At 61.4% G+C, this 24,495-nt stretch overlaps 3 protein-coding genes across 6 annotated transcripts in view; 1 reads left to right on the plus strand and 2 right to left on the minus strand.

The window, feature by feature from the left end:
* Window positions 1–1,997: 1,997 nt before the first annotated feature.
* Window positions 1,998–7,630, minus strand: ZNF512B (zinc finger protein 512B; the record flags this gene model as incomplete). 2 transcript variants are annotated; one of them, XM_079719762.1, is made up of 16 exons in its annotated part: window positions 1,998–2,243; window positions 2,517–2,615; window positions 3,113–3,175; window positions 3,487–3,588; window positions 3,734–3,928; window positions 4,165–4,335; window positions 4,418–4,516; window positions 4,700–4,792; window positions 4,864–4,988; window positions 5,144–5,290; window positions 5,384–5,455; window positions 5,569–5,795; window positions 5,902–6,596; window positions 6,690–6,818; window positions 7,085–7,227; window positions 7,507–7,630. In XM_079719762.1, 16 exons carry the CDS (start codon window positions 7,628–7,630, stop codon window positions 1,998–2,000), a joined length of 2,730 nt encoding a protein of 909 aa, XP_079575888.1. The 2 variants fall into 2 exon arrangements, with proteins under 2 accessions (XP_079575888.1, XP_079575887.1); XM_079719761.1 differs by having other exon boundaries at window positions 5,902–6,818.
* A 4,336-nt stretch (window positions 7,631–11,966) lies between these two features.
* SAMD10 (sterile alpha motif domain containing 10) lies at window positions 11,967–16,301 on the minus strand (the record flags this gene model as incomplete). Its single annotated transcript, XM_079719849.1, has 6 exons — window positions 11,967–12,502; window positions 13,120–13,269; window positions 13,467–13,607; window positions 13,951–14,122; window positions 14,203–14,384; window positions 16,211–16,301. The coding sequence occupies 5 exons, from the start codon at window positions 16,299–16,301 to the stop codon at window positions 13,247–13,249; spliced, it is 609 nt and encodes a 202-aa protein (XP_079575975.1). The 3' UTR covers window positions 11,967–12,502; window positions 13,120–13,246.
* Window positions 16,302–17,960: 1,659 nt separating this feature from the next.
* The window catches only part of PRPF6 (pre-mRNA processing factor 6), a 34,970-nt gene continuing 28,435 nt past the window's right edge, over window positions 17,961–24,495 (plus strand). For all 3 annotated transcript variants that reach the window (XM_079720203.1, XM_079720204.1, XM_079720205.1), the window contains exons 1-5: window positions 17,961–18,114; window positions 19,709–19,877; window positions 21,096–21,214; window positions 23,561–23,639; window positions 24,100–24,276. In XM_079720203.1, the coding sequence (XP_079576329.1) occupies window positions 18,044–18,114; window positions 19,709–19,877; window positions 21,096–21,214; window positions 23,561–23,639; window positions 24,100–24,276 (615 nt within the window). In that variant the 5' untranslated portion in view covers window positions 17,961–18,043. The remainder of the gene's footprint in view (window positions 18,115–19,708; window positions 19,878–21,095; window positions 21,215–23,560; window positions 23,640–24,099; window positions 24,277–24,495) is intronic.

The following is a 24,495-nucleotide window of genomic DNA, read 5'->3' on the forward strand; positions in this document are numbered from 1 at the left end:
CGCGTGGGGCTCCCATCAGTGCCTGCTCTCCACCCTCCCCCCGGCAGCTGCCCCTGCAGTGGCTGCCCGACCCACCTCTACCTCCACCAGCTGTACCCAGGAACACCCAGGAACACAGGAAAGAAAGCCCTCCTGCCCCGAAGTCATGCTGCTTGCCTCAGCCTTTGATGCTGGATTACCTGCACCTGCCCAGGCCTTGACCCCCTGATCAGATCAGGTGCGTGTGAGTGGGGGGAGTCCATGTCTCCACACCCCCTCCCTAGCATATCAGGCCAGGACTGCCCGGGGTCAGAGCATTTTGGCTGAAGGAAGAAGCTGGAGACGGGCAGCACGGCGCCTCGGCCCCAAAGCCCTCCTGGAAACTGTCTCCCTAGTGCGGGGTGAGGAGAGCTGAGCCCAGATTGGAGCCCCTCCTCTCCAGGGACTGGAGGAGGACAGGAGCTGGGGGGCAGAGGGGTGCCCAGTCAGCACCGCCTCCCTGAGCAGGAGAGGGACCCCAGCCCAGCCCCCAGATCCACCGTCGGCACCAGGAAACCCTTAGCACCAAAATGTCAGATTGTTGTGAGTTTTCGTATAAAAAACAGAATTAAAAAAAAGGTTTGTTACTTGTCACAGCAACAAGACTGGCATCCACTACACCCAGGAGACACACGCACACGGGCAAATATCAAAATTCACATCATCCAGGGTCGGCAAGGCCGAGCCCTCAGCCCACCCCCACCCCCCAGTGGAAAACAGCCTCCATCCAAATCCAGCAGCTCTGAGCATCCTCCCTGTCCCAGTGATGCCACGGTTGGAAGGTGGGGCCCAGGCAGGAGGTCAGAAACCATGTGGCTGCCTCCTCAGGGTGCCCTGGACTCCACCTGACCCAACCTACAGACCTCGCTGCCCTCAGGGCACCAAAGGGAGCCAAGACAGAGACTTGGAGCCGCCACCAACCTACTGTGACCTTGGCCAAGCTCCCCCCGGGCCTTTGGCTCTCACATCAAAAGGCCACACAACCAGAAACGAAGGAGCAGCTAAAAAAGGGGGAAGGAGGCTCCCATGGGAGCTTGGCCATGGGCCAACCCAGGCCAGCGACAGAGGCTGCTTCCCACAGTGGTCACTACTCGAGCCAGGCCCCAGGTCCCCGCCCCTCATGCCCGTGGGCCCCAGGTGACCCCGGAACCCAGACTGGCCCATCCCTAAACCCATCAGGCTACCCGACTCGGGCCAGTGGCATTAGCGAAGCTGGAGGCTGAGGCCAGAGCTCACTTCATGTGGCCCCTGCCCCACAGCCCTGCAGTGGCAGAAGCAGAGCCTCTGCCTGGCCCCAAGTGGGGAGCACTCCTGGGGACGGTGGAGCAGGGCTGCCTCTGCCACCACGATGGGCACACGGGCCAGCGGGGCTGCACCGCAGGGGAGGGCGGGCCTGGAGAGGTAGAGAGCAGAAGTGCAGGAACCAAAAGACGGCGGGGTGGGGGTGGAGTGGGGTGCGGTGGGGCGGGCAGGTCAGCGCGGCAGCTGTCAGACTTGGGGTCTGTCCCGGGAGGTAGCTGGGGGGTGCCGGGGTTCCAGTGTCGGGTCACGAGGTGAGGCTGCTCAGGTACCCTCATCAGCCCAGAACCACGGGCCACCAGGGACCCCCGAGCCTTGGGCCCGAGAAAGCAGATGGGGCACGGAGCTCACACGCCGAGGACCGGAAGGCCATCTGCCTGCTCCATGCCGCGCCAGCACCGAAGCCCAGGCTGGAGCCCTTCCGCTTGCCGGCCCGTGAAGGTCCCTCCAGACTATTGCACTTCTGCAGCTGCCCTGGCCCTCCCGGGAGCCCCAGCCCAAGGTGCCCTGCGGCAACCCGCGTGGGGCAGGGCCACCCTCGGGGAGGGGAGAGGGCTGGCCGCCCCCGCTGGACAGATGAACAGGCAGGGGTGGGGGGTGGAGACCTGGAGGGCAGGAGGCTCTGGAGCCCCACCCTGGACAGAGGGGGCCGGGCCCCACCCACCTGCCAGGCTCCAAACTCACTTCTCCGGCGCCTTGCCGGCTCCCACCTTCCGGCCAGCAGAGCCCCGGGCCCCCTTGTCTCTGCCTCCGGGGGGCCAGTCGTCCCGGTCGGGGGGCGTCCCAAGGGCTGGACCCTCAGGGGGTCGCTCCTTGGGCTTGCGGCCTCGCTTCTTCCCGCCAGCCGGACTCTCCTCCTTTCTGGGCACCAGGGAGTCTGGACCCTTGTGTCTGGGAGGCGGGTCTGCCGAAGTGCGGAACCAGTTCTGGGAGAGAGAAGCAGCGATGGAAACCCTGGGGCCCAGGACCCTGGAGGGCGCGGTGGCAGGGGACCCGGGGCCTGGGGACACCCAAGCTTCTCTAGGGAAGCCGGAAGCTGCTCTGAAGAGAAACCAGCAGATTCCTCAACGTCGCCCACTCGCTCAAATAAAGAACCGTCACCCTGACGCCCCTGCCCTGCCCAGCCCCCTCCACGGGGCCAGCGCATCCAGCCACAGGCCCAGCAGGGCTCGCCCACCAGGCCCCTGTCCCTGACGCACCTCCGCGTGGGCCTTGAGGATGTGGTACTTGACGCCACTCTCGGAGCTGAACTCCTTGGGACACAGCAGACAGCAGTACTTCCCCACCAGGTGGTCCCCCTGGAAGGCACAGTGCAGTTCAGTCCCTGGAGGTTGGCCCCCACCACTGGCCCTTGGAGGACCAGAAGTACCCAGATGCAGCCAGGACCACCCCAACCTGTGTGGCTTATCTGGATGGGTGCCTGACAGGTGTGCTCTGGGGACCCACGAAGCCACCCTGTGGCAGGATCACCAAGGTGCCCCCACGGCAGGGGAGGCGGGAAGCAAGGAGAGGGTGAGAAGAGGCAGCTGCTCCTGGGAAGGGTCGCAGCCCTTTGCCGAGGGCCCTTACCCCAAGCCCAGGTCGGGCTGTCCCGGCACAGACGAGGAACCCCCGTAGGCAGAACCACCCGAGACTGAGTGACTGACAGCTGGGGCCGGAGGCGGTGAGTGTCCGGGGCTGCGCTGGCCCCGCCCCACAGGGGCAGGGGCGCACACCCGGTGTGTGCGGACCCCTGGGGGGCAGCTGGGAGCACCAAGCACGCACGCCTGGACGCCGGGAGGGCCTGGACACTGACCTTGCTGCAGCTGGCCAGATGGGCCTTGAGGCCGGACACGCTGGAGTAGATGGCTTCGCAGCACTGGGGGCGGGAGGCGACCGTGGGGGCGGGCCCTCCGGCAGGGGCCCCCCACCAGTGTGCACCCCTTGCCCAGCCCGGGGGACCGGGGCCCATCTGGGGCAAGTGGGGGGACTTGATCCCAGGAGTCACCCCTGCCCAGGGGTGTGGGCAGGCTGGGCCGCTAGGGCTGAGGTCAAGCAAGGCCCCTCTGCCTGTGGGGCTCCGTCTGAGGACCCTGCAGGGGCCACGTGGAGGGCTCCCCCCAAGGCCACCCCTGGGCCCTCCGTCCTGAGTCCCAGCGTTCCCATGCCTGCCCAGCCTCCCTGGCTCACATCATTGGGGCAGTTGACGTGGCCCTTCTCCTTGACCTCATTCTTCCACTCCTCCAGCAGCTGGGGGCTCAGCACAGGAAGGCCGGGCCGCGTGTAGTTGAGCTGCAGACGCGGGCAGGTGCCAAGGGTAAGCTCGGGGCTTGGGCTGGAGGTGACCCAGATGCTCCCTGCTGAGCTGAGAAAGCCCCAACCACGCCCTCCCAGGTCACGGGGGCCTCAGGCTCAGCGACGGGGAGGCTGGGCTCACCCGCGCGGTCTCGGGCACCAGGTCGTCCTTCATCCGCCGCTTGGTCCAGTCTCGGGCCAGCTCGTCCTCCGCAATCTCCTGCAGGTGGAACACAGCGACCTGGGCCGACGTGCGGCGGATGCGGCCGCTGGGGGTCCGCTCGACGCCCAACAGGTCCTCAGCCTCGGGGGCCTTGTCCGCAGGCTCCTCGGGGGGCTGCGGGGGCGGGGAGGGGGAGGCCGGATGAGCCACGGGAGCCACGCGGCACATGCCACAGAGAGAATGTGCGAGCAAGCGCACGGGGGACACGGAAGCCCATCCCAGGCTCACTCCCCCCGACCCATGATGCACGTGGGCCCCTGGGAGGGAAGGCGGAGCACACGTGGCAAGCAGCACACAGGCGCGCCTGCCTGGTGCCCGAGGGACAGGAGGCTGGGCTGTGGGCCGCTCACCGGGGCCGCGTGCTCCGAGCGCACGTGGTAGTCGTGGCCGGCCTTGGAGCGGTAGGTCTTGCCGCAGTGGGTGCAGGGGAAGGAAGGGGTCTCCACCTCGCAGGGCGGCTTCCCGCAGCGTCGCTGGTGGTACTGGTAGCCCATGAGGCTAGAGAAGGCGGCCCCGCAGCCCTGGGGTTCCGGGGGCAGGTGAGTGGCCGGAGAGTGGCGGGCCCCATCCCGCCTGGCGCCCGCACCCACGCGGCCCACTGACCTCCTGGGGGCAGCGCAGCCGCCCCACCTGCTTCAGCACCTTCCGCAGCCGCTCCCGCTCCTCGCGCTCGCTCGCCTCTGAGGCCTCGGCGTCACAGGGCTGCGGGGCAGGCCAGCTTCAGTGCCCCCGCCACCACAGGGCCCCGCCCCTGCCCAGGGGCTGTGGCCACGGACGTCCCTAAGCTCTGCTAGTGAGAGGCCAGCAGTCAGAGCTGGGCAGGCGCAGGGGGGAGACCAGCGGCCAGTGGGCAGGGCCCGACGGCAGCTGGGCACAGGGGCGTACCTTGGCGCTATGCTCAGCCATGGTATGGTAGTTGAGGCCCGCCTTGGACTTGAACTGCTTCCGGCAGTGCTGGCACTTAAGTGCATCCTGCAGCTGCAGATGGGCACGCTTGTGAGAACCTGGCCCTGGGGCGCCTCCCCTCCCAGACACTGGGGCAGCCTTACCTTCTGACACACTTCCATGTGCTTCTTGAGCCCCACGAGGGTCTTTCGGGTGACCACGTTGCAGGTGGGGCAGACGGCCTCCCCCCGCTCGTGGATGGCTCGTTGCCACTGCCCCTCAGGGCCACCTGTGGAGCAGGGCCAGGGCCTCAGGGGCAGGCAGGAGCTCCCAGATGCCCTGGACGCCAAGCACAGAACCCAGGGTCCACGCTCGGCGCTCGGCCCCCGGCCCCCGCCCCACCCTCAAGACCCGGCCTGTGCCCCGCCACCCGGCAGCTCCCACCTGGGGCTGGGTGGGCCCCGGGGGCCGGCACCTCCTTGCTGACAGCGCTGGTGGGGGCTGGTCCCCTCTTCCGCACCTCCTCGGGGACCGGCCCCTCCTGCTTCTTGGCGCGGTGGATGCGGGCTTTGTCCTCCGCCTTGGCCAGGCCTACGTGCACACGAGGGAGGGGCACGTGCAGGCTGAGGGCGCGGCCACCGCGTGTGCTTGGCCCCGCAGGTGCCCGGCTGGTCCAGGCCTCACCTTTGAGTCCGAAAGTCCCTGAGATGGAGGGCTGTTCACCCGTAAACTTCTTGGGTGTCTTCTGTTTCCTTCCTGACTCGGGGGAGAGAAAACAGAGAACAGGGCTCTGGTCAAATAACCATTGGGAGGCTCGGGCCGGCTGGCCGCTGCCCCCGCCCGGCCGCTGCCCCCTGCTCTCGTCTTACTGTGCTTTGTGCGCTCTGCACCCTCCTCAGGCGGGGACACGGGGCCCGCGGCCCTCGGCGCCTCCTTTCCCCCCAAGGGTCTGCCGCCCAGAGAAAGGGGGCTGCTGCTGGGGTCTGTGCTCAGCTGGAAGGCTGAGCTCTGGTCTGTGGTGGACGGGCCGTACTCCCCGTTCTCCGGCCTCGCCTGCTTGGGCGGGAGGGGGCAGGCATCCAGGCCGTCTGCAGCCCTGCAGAGAGCAGGGAGGTAAGGGGCGGGAGGGCCCGCTCTGGGCCCTGTTACCCCTGAGCCGCAGCCGGGGACACCCAACCCCAGCCCAGCAGGAGTCCCCATACCTTTTCTTACCGCTGCTCCTACCCGCGGCCCGAGGAGCCTTGTTCTCAGACTTGGCCAGCAGCACCATCTTGCAGGGCGGCGTGTGTCTGCTGATGGCAATGGGCCTGCTGACCGTCACCGGCTTACTGACCACAATGGGCCTGCTGACCGTCACCGGCTTCGCAACTGGCACGGGTTTCGTAACTGTCACAAGCTTTGTCACAGACACCGGCTTGTTGATGGTCACTGGTTTGGTGACCGGCACCGGTTTGTTGACTGTTACTGGCTTGGCAATTGGCACAGACCTGGTGACTGGTATAGGCTTGTTGACTGGCACAGGCCTAGTGACCGGCACAGCCTTGGTGACTGGCACGGGCCTGCTGGCCGTCACTGGTTTGGTGACCGTCACTGGTTTGGCGACCGGCACAGGCCTGCTGACTGTCACTGGCTTGGTGACCGGCACAGGCCGGCTGACCGTCACTGGCTTGCTGATGCCGATGGGCTTGCTGATAGTGACAGGTTTGCTTACTCCAATGGGCTTGCTGACCCCAACAGGCCGACTGACGGTGACTGGCCGGCTGACTGGCCCAGGCTTGGGGGCAGGCAGGGGTCGGTCCATGTGGTTCCAAATCCGGTGCTTCTCCAGCTGGGTCTTAGAGGTGAATGCAGCCTCACAGAAGGGGCAGGGAAAGGTCAGCCTTTCTGAGATGGCACCCTGGGTGGAGAGGGCAGGCGTGGACACCCCCAAGCCAACAGCCAGGGCAGGGTGGGCCCCAGGCCTCCCCTTCCCCAGGCCGCAGCCCCTTACCCCTTGGCACCGCTGGTAGTGGTACTTGAGCCCGTAAATGCTGGGGAACTCCAGCCAACACCCAGCGTTTGGACACTTCACCCTCGAGTGCGCCTTGAACTCGTCTTTCCACTGGTTCATCAGGGAGAGCTGGGCATGGGAAAGGCCAGGCTGCTGACCCTGCAGCCACCCAGGCCTCTGCTGGCCAGCCCCCGACTCAGCACTGTCCCCAGGCCGGCGGGAGCCCCGCACAGGACCCGCTGGGCCCCAGGCCGCCTCTCGAAGCCCTCGCACACGGAGCAGCCAGTGGATCCGGGCTGAGGCTCGGCACTGGATGCGCAGCGGGCCAGCCTGCCAAGGCGGTGGGCTCCCCGGCAGACCCTGCAAGAGCCCCACCCGACCCTTGGGGAGCTCACAGGAATGTCTCGGAGTGCTTGGTTCTCGGCTTTCGGACGCCCCTTTTTCTTCCCTTCCGTTCTGTCGCTGGCTGGACTTCCCGGGTCAAAGCAGAGCGGGGCCTGGCTGGGCACTGTCGGCCCACCCCGGACTACCGGCAGCCCTGCAGCACACAACACACCAAGGCTCAGAGGCTGCATTCCCTGCAGCCTTGTCTGCCACCCAGGGGGCTGGTCCCGCTTGGAAGGAGCCTCATTTCCCCTGCACTGAGGCACGAGGGGCAGGAGGCCGTGGTCCACCCAGGGCCCCAGGCTGCCCCCACCCCGGGAAGCCTCTCAGGAGCCGAGGCTGGGCGCCCAGGAGCTGGACATCCAGGGAGGCCCACACCCAGCACTGGCTGCCCGTGACCACCTGGAGTTGACCTTGCCCTGGCTCCTCTTACCCAGCTTCGGTGGGTCGTGAAGCATGGGAAGTCGGACCTCATTCCGGCCGCCATCCCTCCCAGGCCCACTCTTGCTGGACCCCGGGAGCCGGCGGCCTCCTCCAACACAGAAGGGATCGGTCATCTCTGCAGAGCAAGCGGACAGGCCCATGAGGTCCATTGAGCCCAACTCAGGACTTGAAACGGGCTGCTCTTGACCCTGCCCCAGACAGGCCCGCTCTCTGGCCTGAGGAAGGGGAGCCCGCCCGCCTGTGTTTTTGGCCACAAGGGAAAGCAGGTGATGGGGTGGATGGGCGGGGGGTGTTCCGGTTTAGGGGAGGGGCTGCTCAGCCAAAGTCTCCCTGGATGACCCAGAAAACCCTATCAGCATGGAAGAATCTAGCCCTGTCCTGAGACCTTCACCAGCTCCGGGGGGCTCCCTGCCTCCAGACACACAATCCCAGAGAGCGAGAGAATCATGCGCCTCTCATGCACCTCGTACCTGGCGCTTAGCTGGGGATGGCTCCAGGAGAGGCGGAGTGCCCCAGGGGAGGAGGCCAGGGACACCCCTTGGGGGCCAATTATGACACCAGCGTGGCTGCCGGCTCACAGGCTGTGCTGGCCCAGCACCTAGAAACACCTTCCCCCACAGCCCCACCCAGACCCAAGGCCACGCTCTGGGGCCCAGGTGGGTGCCCTTGCATCCTTCTCCCCAGGACACAGCTGGAAGATGGCCAAGGTGGGCACTGAGGGCCCCAGCCCACTCCCCAACTGCGCACACACCCTCTCCAGGGGTAGCAGACCAATGACCCTGCAGCACTGGCTTCTGGTCCCTGTGCCAGCTGAGCCACCCTCCCTGATCCCCTGCCCTGCTTTGTTTCCCGCCGGGGCCCCTCCGACCAGACGGACGCCTCATGCTGGGTCCCTCAGCCGCTCTCCACCTGGCTGACCTCCTCCTCACCTCCACCCTCAAGAGACTCTCTGTCCCCAACCTACAGGCCCACCAGCGCCACTCCAGAGACCACAGGCCCCTGGCCACAGAGAACATTCCGCCGACTGAGGCTGGGCTTCAGTGGGCCCATTCTGCTGGGGGACCCCAGGCTCTGAGAGCTGGGACGACTCTGAGTTCAGCCCTTTTGGGTCCTCCCACAGGGACACTTAAGGCCACAGAAGAAGGCGGGGCGGAATGTGGGCAGGTTACCCCTCCCACACAGCATGTGGGATCTTCATTCCCCAACCAGGGATTGAACCGGTGCCCCCTGCAGTGGAAGCGTGGCGTCTTAACCACTGGACCGCCAGGAAAGTCTCCTAACTTCTAACAGAGAGAAGAGGAGGGATGTGCTGTGCCTAGGTGGTCCAGAGGCCATCTGGGTAGACTGAGATCAGAGATCGGGGCAGTCACTGCCCATTGTCAGGGGGCTGCCTATATCCTGGGCCTGGGGTCAGTAAGGGTCCAGAGAGCTTCAAATAAACTTCTCTGGAAGCCCTCACACTGATACTTCCAAGGAGACATGCCAGCGCCCTTTTGACCCCAGCGGAGGAGACTGTGGGTACCTGCTGAGCCCCACCTTTCCAGTCTTCCTCCAGCTTGGGTGGAGAATTCGGAGTTGGGAGCCCCCGGGACCAGGGCTGGCCTAGGAGGCAGAGACTCCCCTTCCATTCAAGGCCTGCGACTCCCGCACCAGGAGGAGAAAGGGCTCGCCCCTCCCCAGAGGGGCCAGCAGGGTCGCAGAGGTGGGACCCTCTGGAGGGGGGAACAGGAGCGCCTCGCGCTGACCGCAGGCGACGCTGGCGGTGGGACCGCGGCCCAGGCCGCTCGGCCTGGGACCCCGGCCTAGGCCCGGGCGCGCGGATGAGGCCGGCCAGGGGGCGCACACCTGGGGGCTGGCCTCGCCACCCACCTGTCACCTGCGGCGGGTGCGGGCCCGGCGTGGCCCCGGAAGGGCCGATCCCGGGCGCCTGGGGAGGGGGGGCCCAAAGGCAGTGAACCAAAATGGCGACTTTTTCTGGAGAAGAAGGAGGCAGGGACGCGACGCCGGCACGGGGCGCGGGGCGCGGCGCGGGGGTCCGGGCGCGGCGGGGGCGGCGGGCGGGGGCTCCGGGTCCGGCCCCCCAACCTGCGCGCGGGGTCAGGGTCGAGGGCGCGGCCAGCGCGGGGGCCGCCCGGGGTCGCGGCCGGGAGCGCGGCCGGGTGCTTACCTGCGGCGCCCAGCGGGCCGGGGCCGGGCGGAGGCCGGGGCCGGGCCGGGCCGGGGCGCGGGGCGCGGGGTCCGGGCGGCGCAGGCTGCGCGCCGCGCTGCGCACATGCGCGCTCCCGCCCCTCCCACCTTTGACAGTTTTACTGTGGGGGGGAGGGGGCGAACTCTCGCGGTATTCCTGCCGCTCTCCGCGACGGGAGAGACGGGTCGGGGGAGGGGGCCCGTGCGGCCATCCGCTTGCCGGGTGCCCCGTCCGTCGCCTGCGTGGGCTGGGCCGTCAGGGCGAAGTGGCCAGTTATGCCTCCGTCGGGCGGGAGGTGTTTTTCAGGCATTGGGGTAAACTGAGGCACGATGGGGCGCTGGGTGCTGCCCCAAGCCCAGCGCGCACGGATGGAAGCGACGGGAAGGTGCAGCGAAGGAGGCCGCCCTCCCCTGGGACCTTGAACTCCTGGCCCCGGGGGCTTTGAGCCTGCAAAGCAGGATCCAGCCTCTTTTCCAACCAGCCCTGTGACCACGTCTGCCTGTGGCCACCCTCAGGAAATAGCCTGGCTCCTGGCAGTGCCGGGGCAGTTTGAGGCCATGGGATTTATTGGGGTGACTGAGCAGCCTGTCTACTTTAGGGCGGTGGTCCTAGACCAGCAGCCAGTGCCCTCCTTGCTCCTTTGTGCCCCAGAACTGGGCTCTTGGCAGGGATGCTGGGATCAGGTCTGGGGGTGACAGGGCACCCACCTCACCGAGACTTGGAAATGAATGAAGTAGGGAAGGAGCGCTAGTTTGGAGACGGAGGTAAAAGGTGCTCCTCCTTCCCCGAGGCTCTTTCTACCTGCCCTGTCCACGCTGGAGCAGGTTCGGCTACACTGTTTGTGGGCAGGGCACAAAACATGTGGGCAGATTTGGAGTCTTCCTTTTCTCACAGGGACCTTTGGCAGCTGCTTCTCTCGAGGCACAAAGTGTCCACACTGGGGCAGAGGCAGGGAGGGGCCCTCTGTGGAGGGGTCAGTCGGTCCTTCCTTCGGAAATCAGAGCCAAAGAGACCTGTGTAATCCCTCCCTCATTCACCGTGCCCACCCCAGGGTCAAGACATGCAGGATTTCGGGAGAGGGGTCAGTGTGTGTGTCCTGAGGTGCATCCAATTGGTAGGTGTATGTCTGCATGACCACATATGTCAAGCTGTGTCCTGTTTGGCCATCAAGGTGTCAGGGTATGTCTCTGTGTCCCGTACTAGGTGAGGAAGATGCTGGTCGTATGTTAGTATCCAAGTGACTGGACACCAGGTGTGGGGGGATGTCTGGGTCTTGGTGGATGTGTGTCCAGGCCGCGGTGCGTCTGCATGTCAGGGCAACGTGTGATGTTGTGTGTGTTGTGTATGGGGTGCACTGTGCCTGGTGTTTTTCTGTATGTTAGGAGGTCATGGGATGCTGGGACCCTGTGTCAGTGTGTTGTGTGTCTGGATGCTGGTGTCATCGTGTCTCTATGTGTTGGTGCGTGTGTGTCCAGACTGCAGGGCTCGGTTTATGCCTCTGTGTTAGTATTTGTGTGTCTGGTTGCTGTGTGGGTATGTGTGGGGGCATGTGCTGTGACGTGTGTTTCTTATGTCAGGGCTTTCACTTGTGTGGGGGGCTAAATGGGGATCCCCAAAAGATAGTCACTTCAGATCCCTGGAACCTATGAATGGGACCTTATCTGGAATAAAGGTTTTGCAGACGTGATTTAAGTTAAGGATCTTGAAATGAAGAGATCATCCTGGATTATCCAGGTGGGCCCCATGTCCAGTGACAAGTGTCCTTGTAGGAGGGAGATTTGGCAGAGATTTGGAGATTTAGGCAGAGGTAATGTAACCCTGGAATCCAGGATGGAGTGGTGTGTCCATGAGCCCAGGGATCCCCCCAGGACAGCCCCCAGAAGCTGCAGAGACGAGGAAGGGTTCTTTCCTGAGCCCAGGAAGGAGTGCTGCCCTGCTGGATTCCAGACTTGTGGCCTGTAGAACAGTGAGAAGGTTCGTTTCTGTTGTGTTAAGCCTCCCTGTCGTGGTCATCTGTTACAACAGCTCCAGGAACCTAACACACCTGTGTCCCTGTCTCTGGGTGCGGCCCATGGGGCAGCTGGGGCCAGCAGGGGCCTGGGGTACACAGGCGCCCCACCAGGATGGGACACCACTGCCCCCTGGTGGCCCCAGCTGGAGGCAGCTGGCCCAGGCGCCCCCTCCTCCCAGGCCCAGGCCCCACTCAAGGCTCTGAGCGTCCCCCACATGCCTGGGTGGCCAGAGTCGGACACCACACTCGCGGCACTTGAGAACCAAGTTTATTTCTGATTTTTTTGTCAGAATATAAAAAAGCGCAAAACAAGGAAGATGAGACAGGAACACAGCGGGGCTGAGGGTCGAAGACAGGGAGGGAAAAGGGGAGAGAGACAGGAAGGGCTCCCTGGAAAGGGTCATGTCGTGATGGCATGAGGTGGCCAGGGATATTCAGGGCAGCCGGGCAGGATGAGGGGCTTCCCATGGGGAGGCGCACGGGATGGGGGGCACCAGGCCAGTTGTTCAAATTCCACATGGGACCTGCAACAACCAACCTCCCATCCTGAGGCTGGCACGGGGCACGGATTGGGGTCTGGTGGCTCAGCCTCATCTATCCCCGAGAGTTTCAGAATCCCCTAGGGGATTGAGTGGGCAGAGGTGCAAGAGGGTGGGGCTGCCAGGGCTCCCTAGCTACCCCCCTGCTGGGCCCACGGAGTGGTTGCTCAGGTGCTGGCTGGGTCTCCACTGGGTGGGCCTGGGGGGTGCAGCTGTCAGAACAGTTCTTGTGTGGATCCGGGTTCTCCTGGGAAAGGGGCAGTGGGAACGCCCACCCATGACTAAGCCTGGAAGGCAGCCTCCATGACCCTGGGAGGAGGGAGCTGTCCCCCAACCTAAGGCCAGGACACAGGTGAGCCTGGTATTGGGCACTGGGCGTGGGGTCCTCCTGGGGGTCAGGTCTTGGGCGTGTGTTCCAGTCCCCATGAGTAGATGGGGGCGTGGTAAGGGTTTCAAAAATGAGTGACAGCACTTGGCACGGTGGCTGGCTGGGCTGGGCCGATGACCATTCTCTAGGCAAGGACAGGGGAGGGCCACACACCAAAGGGAGCCTTGGCAGTTTACCCCACCTGTGCGGGCAGTCCTCTAGGGGCTGGGGGAGGGCAGGAGGCCTGGCGATGGAGGGTGCCGGTGAAGGGAATAGAAATAAACAGACTCCTTGGGAGTCTGGGGGGATGTCCAAACCGGCTCTGGCTCCCGGTGGCTGCCCTGCATGCTGCCAGCAGCACCAGGGTGTGGACCTGGGCTCCGGTCCTGGGAGGAAGGGCCCCACTCAAGCAGCCCCTGCCCGCCCGCCCGCCCACTCCCAGGCACGGCCCGGAGTGCACAACCAGAGGTGGCTGGACGTGGCGATGCTCGTCCCACCTGTCCAGGGGCTGGCCCCTGGAGCCTCACGCGGGGTCTGAGAGGGGCTGCACGGCCACCTCTGCCTCGTCCTCGTCAAGGGCTCCGGTCACAGTGCTGAGGTCCGGCGTTCAAGCCTAGGCAGCAGCTAGGACATGTTTCCGAAGGAAGCTATGGGGTGAATGGGGATGAGGAGGGTCGGGGGCCTCTGGCATCATCCCCTCTTGCCCCAGGTGCACGACAGCCCTTACTGGGGTCCCCGGCCACCCTCCTGAGGTCAACCCACCCACCCTGCACTCCGGGGCCTCGAGGCCCAGCCCCCCCAGGCCTTTCTGAACCTGTGGGCATTCCTGGCTCCTCCCACTGACCTTGGCTGAGCAGCTGCAGGCTCCGCCCCTCCTCGCGCACCTGTAGGCGCAGCAGCTGCTGCAGCACCTCCTGCCGCTGCGCCTCCTGCGCCAGCCCCATCCGTTGCAGCTTCTCCGCGTTCAGCCGCAGCAGTGCCCGGCCTGGGAGGGAGGGGAGAGGGGTTGAGCCGAGGTTGCCATCCAAGGGGCTTCGAGAGCAAAGGCAGAGAGAGAGAAGGGAGAGAGAGGAAGAAAGGGGTCGGGTGGGCAGAGACAGACATGCAGAGAGAGACTCAGAGAGTCGGGGCAAGAGAGGGGGAGAGGCGGAGGGAGGGCAAGGAGGAAGGAGGCTGAGCAGAGCGAAGCCAGGCGACGACAGAAACAGAGACGAAGACCCAGACGGAGAGGCCGACTGGGGAGGAAGCACAAGAGAGAGGGGAGGGGGAGAAGGCTCTCCGGGGAGCCCGCCCCTGCCACACCCCAGCCCCCCAGCCCCCCACGGCACCGGTGATGGCGTGCTGGGAGAAGGCCTCTACGTAGACGAGGTAGTTGTGGGGACAGTGCTTCTTGAGCCACTTGCAGACGTCCTGCTGACTCCACAGGACCACGGGCCTCGTCAGGCCACCCAGGGAGGGGCTTGTGTGGTACAGGCCATCGTGGTCAGAGTACAGCCGGCCCTGTGGGAAGAGGGGTGGCCGGTGGAGTGGGGTGGCAGGGAGCGCAGGGGCTGAGGTGGGTGTAGTGTGTGGGTGGGTACCTGGGGGGCCTCGGTGCCGGGCTGCTGAAGGAGCTTGACCTGCCGGCTGCCAGCTGCCCTCTGGCTGCGGGAGTCGTGCCACGTGAGGCTGGTGCCCGGGGTCCGAGGCAGGGGGCAGGGGATGCTCTCGGCCGACACCGTCTGCTCCAGAAGGGTCCGGCAGAAGCTGAAGTGGGCAGTGGCTGCAAAGCAGGGGTGCCTGGTCACAGCGGTCAGGGGCAGGGGCTCCCTCCCTGTGATCCGGCTTCCTGCTCAGCCCATCTTCCCTCCACGGAAGAGGAGAGGCACGTTCCCAGTTAGGGGTTCCCAAGCCTCCCCAAAGAGAAGGAAGTGTGCATGAGCTGTCCTGAGAACTCCACCTTCAAGAAGCATAGTCCGTGCTCTGGGGAGCAGGATGGATTCTGTTTAATTAGAGAGAGACATGCCCACCAGGGAGCCTCACACTCAGAACCAGGTGGGGCTATCCTGGGACGGCCCTGGTCTTCTCCTTGGGCTGGCATAGCCACATCAGACCAGGGCGCACGCACGCACGCACAGGACTTGCCTGTGCGGAAACGCAGCCCCAGCGTCCTGGGAGACTCTGTGCGGTGGGGAGACCCCTGTGGCTGGGCTGCCTGCCCACGTCGTTGAAGGCACCTGGTCCCTGCAGCCCCACCTGGCGTTCGTTGGAGGCTTGGCCTCTGTCCTGCTGTGCTCACTGGCTGTGACTTGTGAACAAGAAGAAGCCTGAACTCTGGGCAAAGCCCACAAGGTTCCTGCTCCCCCTTCCTGCAGGCACCCTGGCCCAGGGCAGCTCCTGGGCATGGCAGTGTCAGCACAGGCACACAGGCTGCAACCACGCGCTCGGGGACCCAGGCTGACGCCTTGTGCTTTCTCTTCCCATGCCAGCTTCGTTACGCTCATCACGTTTTAGTTTTACCGTCGTTTCTGTGCTGGTTGCTGACAGGAGTCAGAGGAGGGTAGACACCCGGACTGACTCCTCCCAAGGCCTTGCACAGGTCTTGGGACACAGGAGGTGCCCAGAAACATTGTGAATGACTGAATGGATGGATGAAGGCTCCGTGTGGTGTCCATAAGTCAACAGAGCCCTGGGGAGAGACAGGAAGCAGGGCCCAGCCTTGCCCCATCTTACAGCATCCACGCCCTGACTCAGCAGGCAGGATCGGGGGGCGGGCGGGGGTTCCCAGGCCGGGGTCCTTCCCCCACCCCCTCAGCAGGAGTGTTAGTGACCCTCCTACCGCAGACACAGCCTCTCACCCCCACTGAGGGCAGGGCTTGGTGATGTGCCCAGGAGGTTTCCGTAATGAGGGAAACCCACATCTTCCTCCCCCCCTCCCTCCCCATTCTTACAACTTTCTGGAGTTGGCTGGCAACTCTCAATTTGAGGTCTGGGGTCAGACAGAGGGCGTGGCCGAGGGTGGTTCTAGTACGGTGGGAGGAGACTCATTCTAAGCAGGCACGTTTCGGGGGAGGGGCGCCCGGGTCGCAGGGCTTCGCCTGGAGGGGCCTCCAGGCCGGAGAACCAGTCGGACGCCTCTGCCCGCGCCGCACCTGTCCTGGGCCAGCCGGGCCCCGCCCATTTCCTGCCCGCGCTGGGGGAGGGCTCTCGGTCCGTCTGTCGGTCCGTCCCTCCTTTCCAGCCCCAACGTCAGAATTCCAGGAGGAAATGGGGCGGGGACCCCCCTCTGGGCCCCACTGCAGGGGCCGGGGAAGGTTTTCTCCGCGCGAAGGAACAGGTGACCGCAGGGTGGTGCTAGCCTGGGGACAGGAGCCTCGGCGGGTCACCTCCCCCAAACCAGGGCGCACCGATCCCCAAGGCCTGACCGCCGCCCCCCCCCCGCCCTCGCCCCAGCGCGGGATAAAGACACCCGGAACCCCGTTCGGCCGGGACGCGCCCCCTACTCCGAGCGCAGCTGCAGTTTGGATTTCGCTAGGACCTGGCCCTGTCCCTCCGGTCCTCGTGCCCCCAGACCGCGATAGCTCCGCGCCCGGGTCCAGCCCTGCTCACCGTCCACATCCCGGCGCTCCCCGAAGCCGGCGCGCACAGCCCCGGCGCGGCCTCGCGGGGGGCTCGGCTTGGTCCTCAGCTCCGTGAACATGGGGCCCGCCGGTCCCCAGCCGGTGCACACGCCCCTCTCCGGGCGCAGGGCGGCCCGTGTGGCCGGCGGGGAACGCGCGCCGCTGCCCCGCCCCAGCCGGCCCCGCGCCCGAGCCGGTCCCCGCGCCCGGCGAGTCTGCGCGGCGAGGCACCTGCTGCCGATCCCTGAGAGCGGGGCGCGCTCCGGGAGCTCCGAGGGGTGTCGGCGGCGCGCGGATGTGCGAGCGCGGAGGGCGTCTGCCAGGGCAAGGGGCGGCTGTGCGCACCTGGGCATGGCGCCAGGGACGAGTGACTCTGTGCGGCCGCCCGGGGTCCAGGCGTCTGCAGGAGCATCTGAGGGTGCCTTAGTCCTCTCTGCGGATGGAGAGGAGGGGGTCTCCTACCTGCTCCTGGGACCCTCTGCCCCATGGGGCCTAGGTCAAGGGCCAGACCCACCACTTCCCTCCATTCTCCTTTGTCAATTTACTTACTCATTCGTTTATTATTCATGCATTCTCCAGACCTCTCTGGAGGTTTCTCCCTCGAATGGACACTTGCTTCCCCAGAGAAGCCAGTTTGACCCTCTCTTACCTTCCCCTCCCCACTCTGTGAACTTCAGGTGGACATCAGGGTCTCTCCCCTTCCCTCTGTAGCCCCAGAATCTGGCTCAGTGCCCAGGATATGGCACCGAAAAGGGGTAGGCTGGGGACAGGGAGGAGAGAGAAACTCCGAGGGGGCTGCAGCAGGCAGGAGGGATGTGCTTGCTTCAGGACTCCAGTGAGAAGTGTTAGGGTGGGCTGGGGGCTGCCTGGTCCAGCAGAAGGCTAGACTTGTGACCAGCTTTTTGCCTGCTCTGCCAAGAGCCCAAGGGCTCTCCCCAGGTGTATGTGGGGACCAAAGAATGTCCCACCGCCACCTCAGCAAAGGTGCACATGGACACACAGTCATGTATCCAGATAACAGTCCTGCGTGTCCACCTAAAATATGAGCACGGGTGGTCGGACTTGCACCCCTGCGCACCAACACACACGGAATTCACCCACATGCTGTGACCGCCCATGCCCACATACTGACTTGTTCTGCTGCATTTATTTATTTTCGTCAATTAGCTCTCTAGGGTCTGGGCTCCCACGGTCACCGGAATCACCGGAATGTTCAGGGTATGGTGGGGGTGTGGGCGGGGCCCAGGAGTCTGAGCGCGGAGAGCTAGGGCAGCAGTCTGTACCGCGATCGGGGCACATACACCCCGCACAAGCCCTACACAGTCGGCTAGGTGTGCAGCCTGCTCAGGTGTGTTAGGCCCTGCCCCGGGGCCAAGGCGACTCTGAAGGGCAGGGTGGGAGGCTCAGGGATGAAGGGGACCCATGGGTCCTGCTCGTACAGGCAAGTCTCGGAAATGCATCGAAAACACGCAGTAAGCAGGGCCGCCCCTGCTCAGTTTTGAGGTCCCCCAGGGCTAGTCCAGGAGCACATCGCCTGCCCGCCGCACCAGGAGCGGGCGCTACAGCACATGCGCTCGCCGCGTCTCTGTCCGCTTAGCCGCGGTCCAGAGCCGCCGGGAGCCGCCGGAAGTCGAGTTTCGGAAACTTCCGCCCAGGGAATCCGCGGTGGGCGGGGCTACGTGGGACCACGGGCTCTGCTTCCGGGGCGCGGGTGACGCGGGCCGCGATCCTTCCTGTTACAGGGCCTCGGACGTGTGTGGATTTTCGTCTCCGGCCGCGGCCTGCGTCCCTTCCCTTCTTGGCCGTCGGCGTCACCGGCGCCATGAACAAGAAGAAGAAGCCGTTCTTGGGCATGCCCGCCCCGCTCGGCTACGTGCCGGGGCTGGGCCGGGGGTGAGGCCTGGGGCGGGCCGCGCGCTGGGGGAAGGGGCCCGGGTCTGGGCGGCCGCCGACAGCGACGGGGAGGACGAGAACAGGGATGGCGCGGGGTTGGCCTGATCTTGTTGGGAAGAACGGCGCTCTGGGTTAGGGCAGACCCGAGGGAGGCTGTCTGCCCCTAGGAGGCGGGACGCTTGGGCTTGAAGCGACGATTCTGAGCCCGGTTTCTCTCCCCGGGGTGGGTGGCAGCACCGTCTTGCGAGTCTGCCGTGGCGAGGACGCAAATCTCCGTCAGGTAGTCGGAGCACCGTGGCTACCCTCCCCCCCAGCTCAGGCCGGGCAGGCCGGGCCCCCCCCCCCCCATTCTTGGCTTGAGCGTGACTGATTCTCTCCTCACGATCCGGGCTGGAGTCCTCTGTGTGGCCTCTCACGGTGGTACCTCATTCTTCCCCTGAGGTGCTGGTGGTCACATTGCTGCTTCTTCAGACTCTCTACTCCCCAGGGGTAGGGATGGCATCTGTGAGCCTTGTGACTGGGTCCCCCAGGTCAGATGACTACCGTGTATTGTTGAGCACGTGAGCAGGCATCGTCACCCTGTTTATTTGTTATTCATCTGATCAGGTTTCTCTTGTTGGGATTATTATGTCCAGCGTTATGGACGTTAGAATCTGGGGCACACACAAGTCTTAAGATCTTGACAGTGTCTTCAGAGGACCTGCAGTTTACTAGGGGAGATGAGGTGTTTGCATACATAAGTACATAAAGAGGAACAGATTTAGAATTCTGGGGTTCCAGCGATCAACATCTGAGCCAAGTTCAGAAGGACGTAGGGGTGTTCAGATGTGGCAGGGTTAGAGGAAAAACTGCTGCTTTGTGTGTTGGGCATTTGAGAAGGAAGATGAGGCGTGGAGGAAGAGGAAGGAACTGTGAGGAGTCTGTGCGGGTGGGATGTGCGGTGGGTGGCGTGGAGCTGCAGGGGCAGAGGGCCCAGGGCCCCTGTCGGCCCCGGAGGAGTAGACACCGCAGTGCGCCGCGCTCAGAGCTGTGCCGAAGCACAGGGAAGCTCCGTGCAGGGGTAGCTAACTTGGATCCCAGCTGCGGTGGGAGTCATGGTCTCGGAGGAGGGATTTTGGCAGTAGACCCCGTAGAATTTAGAGACGGATGGGAGGGAGAGGGAGGCAAAGCTGATGCCGTGGTGCCTGGGACGACGGCACTGCCACCATCGGTGGAAACAACCCAGGGCAGCTGTAGGGCAGGCACAGAAGAGGACCTCCGCCTGGGCCGCGTTGGGTTTGGGGGCCTGGTTGGATTCAGAGAGAGGGCTGATCGGCAGATCGTTGGAAACGGGAGACTGTGACCTGGGAGCAGGGCGGTCTGGTGCCCGGGGGAATCTCCCTCAAGGAGAATGTGGGGTGGCAGAAGGGAGCCTGAGAACCTTCTCAGGTTTCTCTCTTGAAGAGGACAGCTGTGTGGAGTTCACTGCTTCTGGGCTCTTTGGAGGTTTCCCAGAGGAGTTAGAAAAAGAGAGGTCATTAGGTGACAACTGTGGAGGGTCTTGGCACAGGAACAAGGCCACTCACATAAATGGGCATCTTGGGGTCTCCTGCAGTGCTACTGGCTTCACCACCCGCTCGGACATCGGGCCTGCCCGGGATGCCAATGATCCTGTGGATGACCGCCATGCGCCCCCAGGCAAGAGGACTGTCGGCGACCAGATGAAGAAGAGCCAGGCTGCGGATGACGATGACGAGGATCTGAATGACACCAACTACGATGAGGTGACTTGTGAGGGGCTCCCCGGCCAGCGTCCATGTTCTTAACCCAGTGTGCTATTGGCATCTGTGATGAGTGCCTTGGAGTGGTGGGTACACTGGCTGTTTCAGCTAGTCGGGGGGTAGGGGGTAGGGGATAGGGGATAGGGGATAGCTGAAACAGAGCTTGAGAGGGAGCAGGAGAAGTATAAAGAAACGTGCCCTTTCGTGGTCTCTTCAGAAGAGGTACACTTGCAAGTATTAGAACTGTTGCGTTGGTGCTGTGTCTTGGCTGGCCTTTAATGATGAAAATTTTAAGTGGAATCGGTAATATTTACCTTCTTTTGCTTTAGTGCTTATTTTCTTAATGAATTCATGTTTGGTCTATTGAAGTTTTCTACAGATATGTTACAACAGATGGCATTTTTCCTCAGAGAAAAGTTTTTTAAAAATTCAATTTCGAGTAATTGTAAAGTTACAGAGAACTTTCAAAAATAACATGGAGACTTCCTGCATACTCTTCACAAGTTTCTCCCCATCTCACATGACCCTAGTACTATTATTATTTTTTTATTTTAAAATTTTTAAAAATTTTCATTTTTTTGGTCACGCTGCATGGCATGTGGGATCTTAGTTCCCTGACCGGGGATCGAACCAGTGCCCCCTGCCGTGGAAGCATGGAGTCTTAACCACTGGGCCGCCAGGGAAGTCCCTATTTTTTTAATTTTTATTTATTTAATTTTTGTTTTTATTTTGAGGTATAGTTGATTTACAATGTTGTATTAATTTCTGCTGTACAGCGAAGTGACTCAGTTATACAGATATATACATTCTTTTCCATTACGGTTTATCCCAGGATATTGAATTGGGTATTCGGTGCACCCTGGTACTGTTATTGAAACCAGGAAATTAACACTGACGCAGCAATGTTAACTAACCTGTAGATGTTACTTGAATTCCACTGGTTTTTCCACCTGTGTCCTACTTCTGGCCCAGGACCCCACCTTGCATTTAGTTGTGCCTCCTTAGTGTCCTCTGGTTGGTGTGGGTACTCTCTCTTTCATGCCCTTGACAATTTTGAAGAGTACTCATCAGCTATTTTGTTATCCTTCAATTTGGGTTCAACCGATTGAAAAAAATTGTTGAGCAAGCATTTTGCAGCTAGATGTGCTCTATTGATGTTTCTGTTAGTGGGGGTCGTATTGGAGAAAAGCTGACACTCTAAGTATGTTGTTTGGTTCTCAGTTTAACGGCTATGCTGGGAGCCTCTTCTCAAGTGGGCCCTATGAGAAAGATGACGAGGAAGCAGATGCTATCTATGCGGCCCTGGATAAAAGGATGGATGAAAGAAGGAAAGAGAGAAGGTAAGACAAATTATCGCTCTTCATGCTGTGTTTATCCAACTTAAAAAAAAGTGTTTGTTTGTTTTTGGGCTGCACCGCGTGGCCTGCGGGATCTTAGTTCCCCGACCAGGGATCAAACCCGTGCCCCGTGCAGTGGAAGCACAGAGTCTTAACTGCTGGACTGCCTGGGAAGTCCCAGAAAGTTTCGTTTCAATTTATTTCAGACTTGGAGAGAAGTTGCAAGAATAGGACATGTGTCTGCTCAGCTTTGAGGCTGCCTGGGGCTTGGTCTGTGGCAGCCACACTTGGAAAACCCTGGACTGTTGCAGAGTAGCCTTGGGGCCTGGGGACTGGAGTGGAGAGCTTGGGAACTCCGTGTTTGACTTCCCAGAAATCGACAGAATTTGGGGGATTATTCTGCCTATGCATCAGGGTTACTATCTTTGAAATGGGCGTGGTGATGTTGATGAGTGTATATTAAGTAATGTGGAGGCTCACTGAAGATGGCAAATGACCATCGCAGTCCTCGTGGGCATGCGGCTGTGTCTTGAGGATCTTACTGCACAGGTCATTGTTGAACTGGGCTGGTGGGAACGGACTCCAGTGAGCTGGAGGCTGCGAGGCCCAGGCAGGCTGAGGGAGGGGCACCCTGTGTTTCTGGGGGTCCGTTGGGGGAAGACCACTCCCCCACAGAGCCCTCCTGTTTTCCCTCTGGGGCTCTCACGTGGGTGTGTTGGACTGAACTTGGCCCAGCACGTCCGTCCTATTGATGTTACCTCATTGGCAACTTTCTGATTCCTTGTCATTTTTTGGGGAAATACATGCAAAATCAACATAGGATCTTGCAAACTGTAAGTTTTATTGCTTCATAACATTTTTATATTTTTTACTACAAAAAGAATGCATTCTCGCTCTAGAATATTAGGACAATAAGATTAAGTGTAAGTAAAAGCGTAATGTTTGTTCACAAGCCTGGAAGTTGACAGTTAACATCCTGGTTTACTTTTTTCTTTCTGTTGCTCATTATACATACAGTTTTCTTTTCATAACTTGTAGAATTTTTAGTTTTTTCAAAATCACATTAGAAGAGTGAAGTACCGTTCTTCAGGGGAGTTTTTTAAAAGCACGTTATTTAATCAATGGGCATGAACTTATTATACGTATCGTAATTAGGTGGTTTTCCATATTAAAGAAGACTTGATTCCAATCTTCTGGAGTTCATTCATTAAAAAAATCTGAGGGATGTGGACACATACAGAAAGTTGTTGTATTAAGTGGTTTTAGGGAAGTGGTTGGCTTTTGAAAACTTTTCACAATACAAAAAAGCAGAAAGAACAGCGCAGCAGACAGGCGTGTGCCCCCACGTAGTCTGCACTATTCGGTTTGCACGTTCGCTTCTTCTGCTTCTGCAGGTGGGCTTTGCTGGGTCCCGTTGGGGTCAGTTCGCCCTGGCGCTGAGCAGTCCATCCTTGTTACTTGGTGGCCAGTCCACATCCAGTGTTCCCTGCTTGTCCCCAGAATATTGTAGAACTGCCTTTTACGAGCCATGACGCAATCAGTGCCACTCCTCCGGCATGTCTCCTAGCCACCACCACCCCTTTACGGAATGACTGCCCACCTCCTCATGGCACCCTTTTCCTTGTTACGCTCTCGGCGTTTCCTGTGGATTGGAAGTTGGAGCCTGAGGCTTGATTCAGATCAGGTGGAACATCTTTGGCCGGAAAACCTGACGGTATCTGTGCGAGTTGCTCCCCATCAGGAGCTGTGATGCCAGGCTGTCTCCAGCCGGTCGAGAGGTGCTTGTCTTTTCCAAGCACGTCATTATTCACAACGCATTCAAGTTCCTGTCTGACCTTATGGAGGGAAACATAAATCTCAGCGTTGGGAAGCCCTGGCTGCTGGGCTCATGTCTACTCCGGTTTGCCTAACTGGGTCGATACTTTGTCACCATTGCCCACGGCTCTTTGTGTTCACATATGACCTGGTCCTAAGTCACCAGGAACGCATTTGGATGGGTGACTAGGACAACGGTTCAGCTTTTCTTCTGAGCTGAGTTATTCAGAGGATGGCCCCACCTTTGGGATTTTATCGAATTTTAAAGCAGGAAATATACTTGTGTTCAAATGCAAGTATTTAATGGAGTAAGACAGCTTGCTTTTTATTTTAGTGAGTTCTGGTGTTTTCATCTGGTAGCAAGTTGAGTTATTTGTGAATGTATGCATTGTTGCCTTAAAGTAGATTTGATTTAACTGCTAAGTGTGTGGGATTACTCTTTTTGGTGACTTAATTAGGAAGGATAATGAAGTGACTGTGTTTCAGGATATGGACATCCAGGGTTTCTAACACGTGCACACATTGTACTTCTAGGGAGCAAAGGGAGAAAGAAGAAATTGAGAAATACCGCATGGAGCGCCCCAAGATCCAGCAGCAGTTCTCAGACCTCAAAGTGAGCACAGGGGTGGCCTTCCCAGCGGAGGACAGACGCTCTGGGGCACAGCTGATGAGACGAGCACAGCGCTGCTCACTCTGCTCTTGCTTTAATTCAGAGGGTAGAAGAAGGGCCCTGCCTGGGTGTGCTTCATTGTACGCGCGTGTGCAGACAAGCTCTCCTCCGCAGAAAAGGGGGGACGGAGGAGCTGAGTTTCTTTGTCACTTGGTAACTGTGTCCGTGTAGACATCAGGTTTTCTGAACTGTGCTCCCTGGGCTTTGACGGCACAATTGAAATCTGAGTGAAGGAGAGCAGATGCAACAGGTCGCTTTTTCCAAGCGAAGTAGGGAAACCGTGTCTGCATCAGAGTCCTTAAGGCGGCGTGATTTGGGCGATACGGGTCAGGGAGAACATAATTTTTCTTGTGCATGTGCGGTTCTGCCAGAGAATTAATGTTTGGGGGCCGGGTGTTTCCAGAGGAAGTTGGCAGAAGTCACAGAAGAAGAGTGGCTGAGCATCCCTGAGGTCGGCGATGCCAGAAACAAGCGCCAGCGGAACCCCCGCTATGAGAAGCTGACCCCTGTTCCGGACAGCTTCTTTGCCAAACATTTACAGACTGGAGAGAACCACACATCAGTAGATCCCCGGCAGACTGTGAGCACCCACAGACAAGGCAGACGGGGCTCCTTGTGTCTGGTCGGACAGATGAGGGCGGGGGTTGGGGGCGGTGCTGGAGGAGCCAGAGTACGTGCTGCGGCTGTGCTGCGGCTGTGCTGCGGCTGAGTCTGTCCGCTGGTTCAGATGCCAGGCTCCAGCGGGAAGAGGTTCCAGAGATGAGAGTGAAGTGCAGGCGATGCAAGCCAGCGTGTTGTC

The sequence above is a fragment of the Hyperoodon ampullatus genome (genome assembly GCF_949752795.1).
Source record: "Hyperoodon ampullatus genome assembly, chromosome: 14".
Classification (NCBI taxonomy): domain Eukaryota; kingdom Metazoa; phylum Chordata; class Mammalia; order Artiodactyla; family Ziphiidae; genus Hyperoodon; species Hyperoodon ampullatus.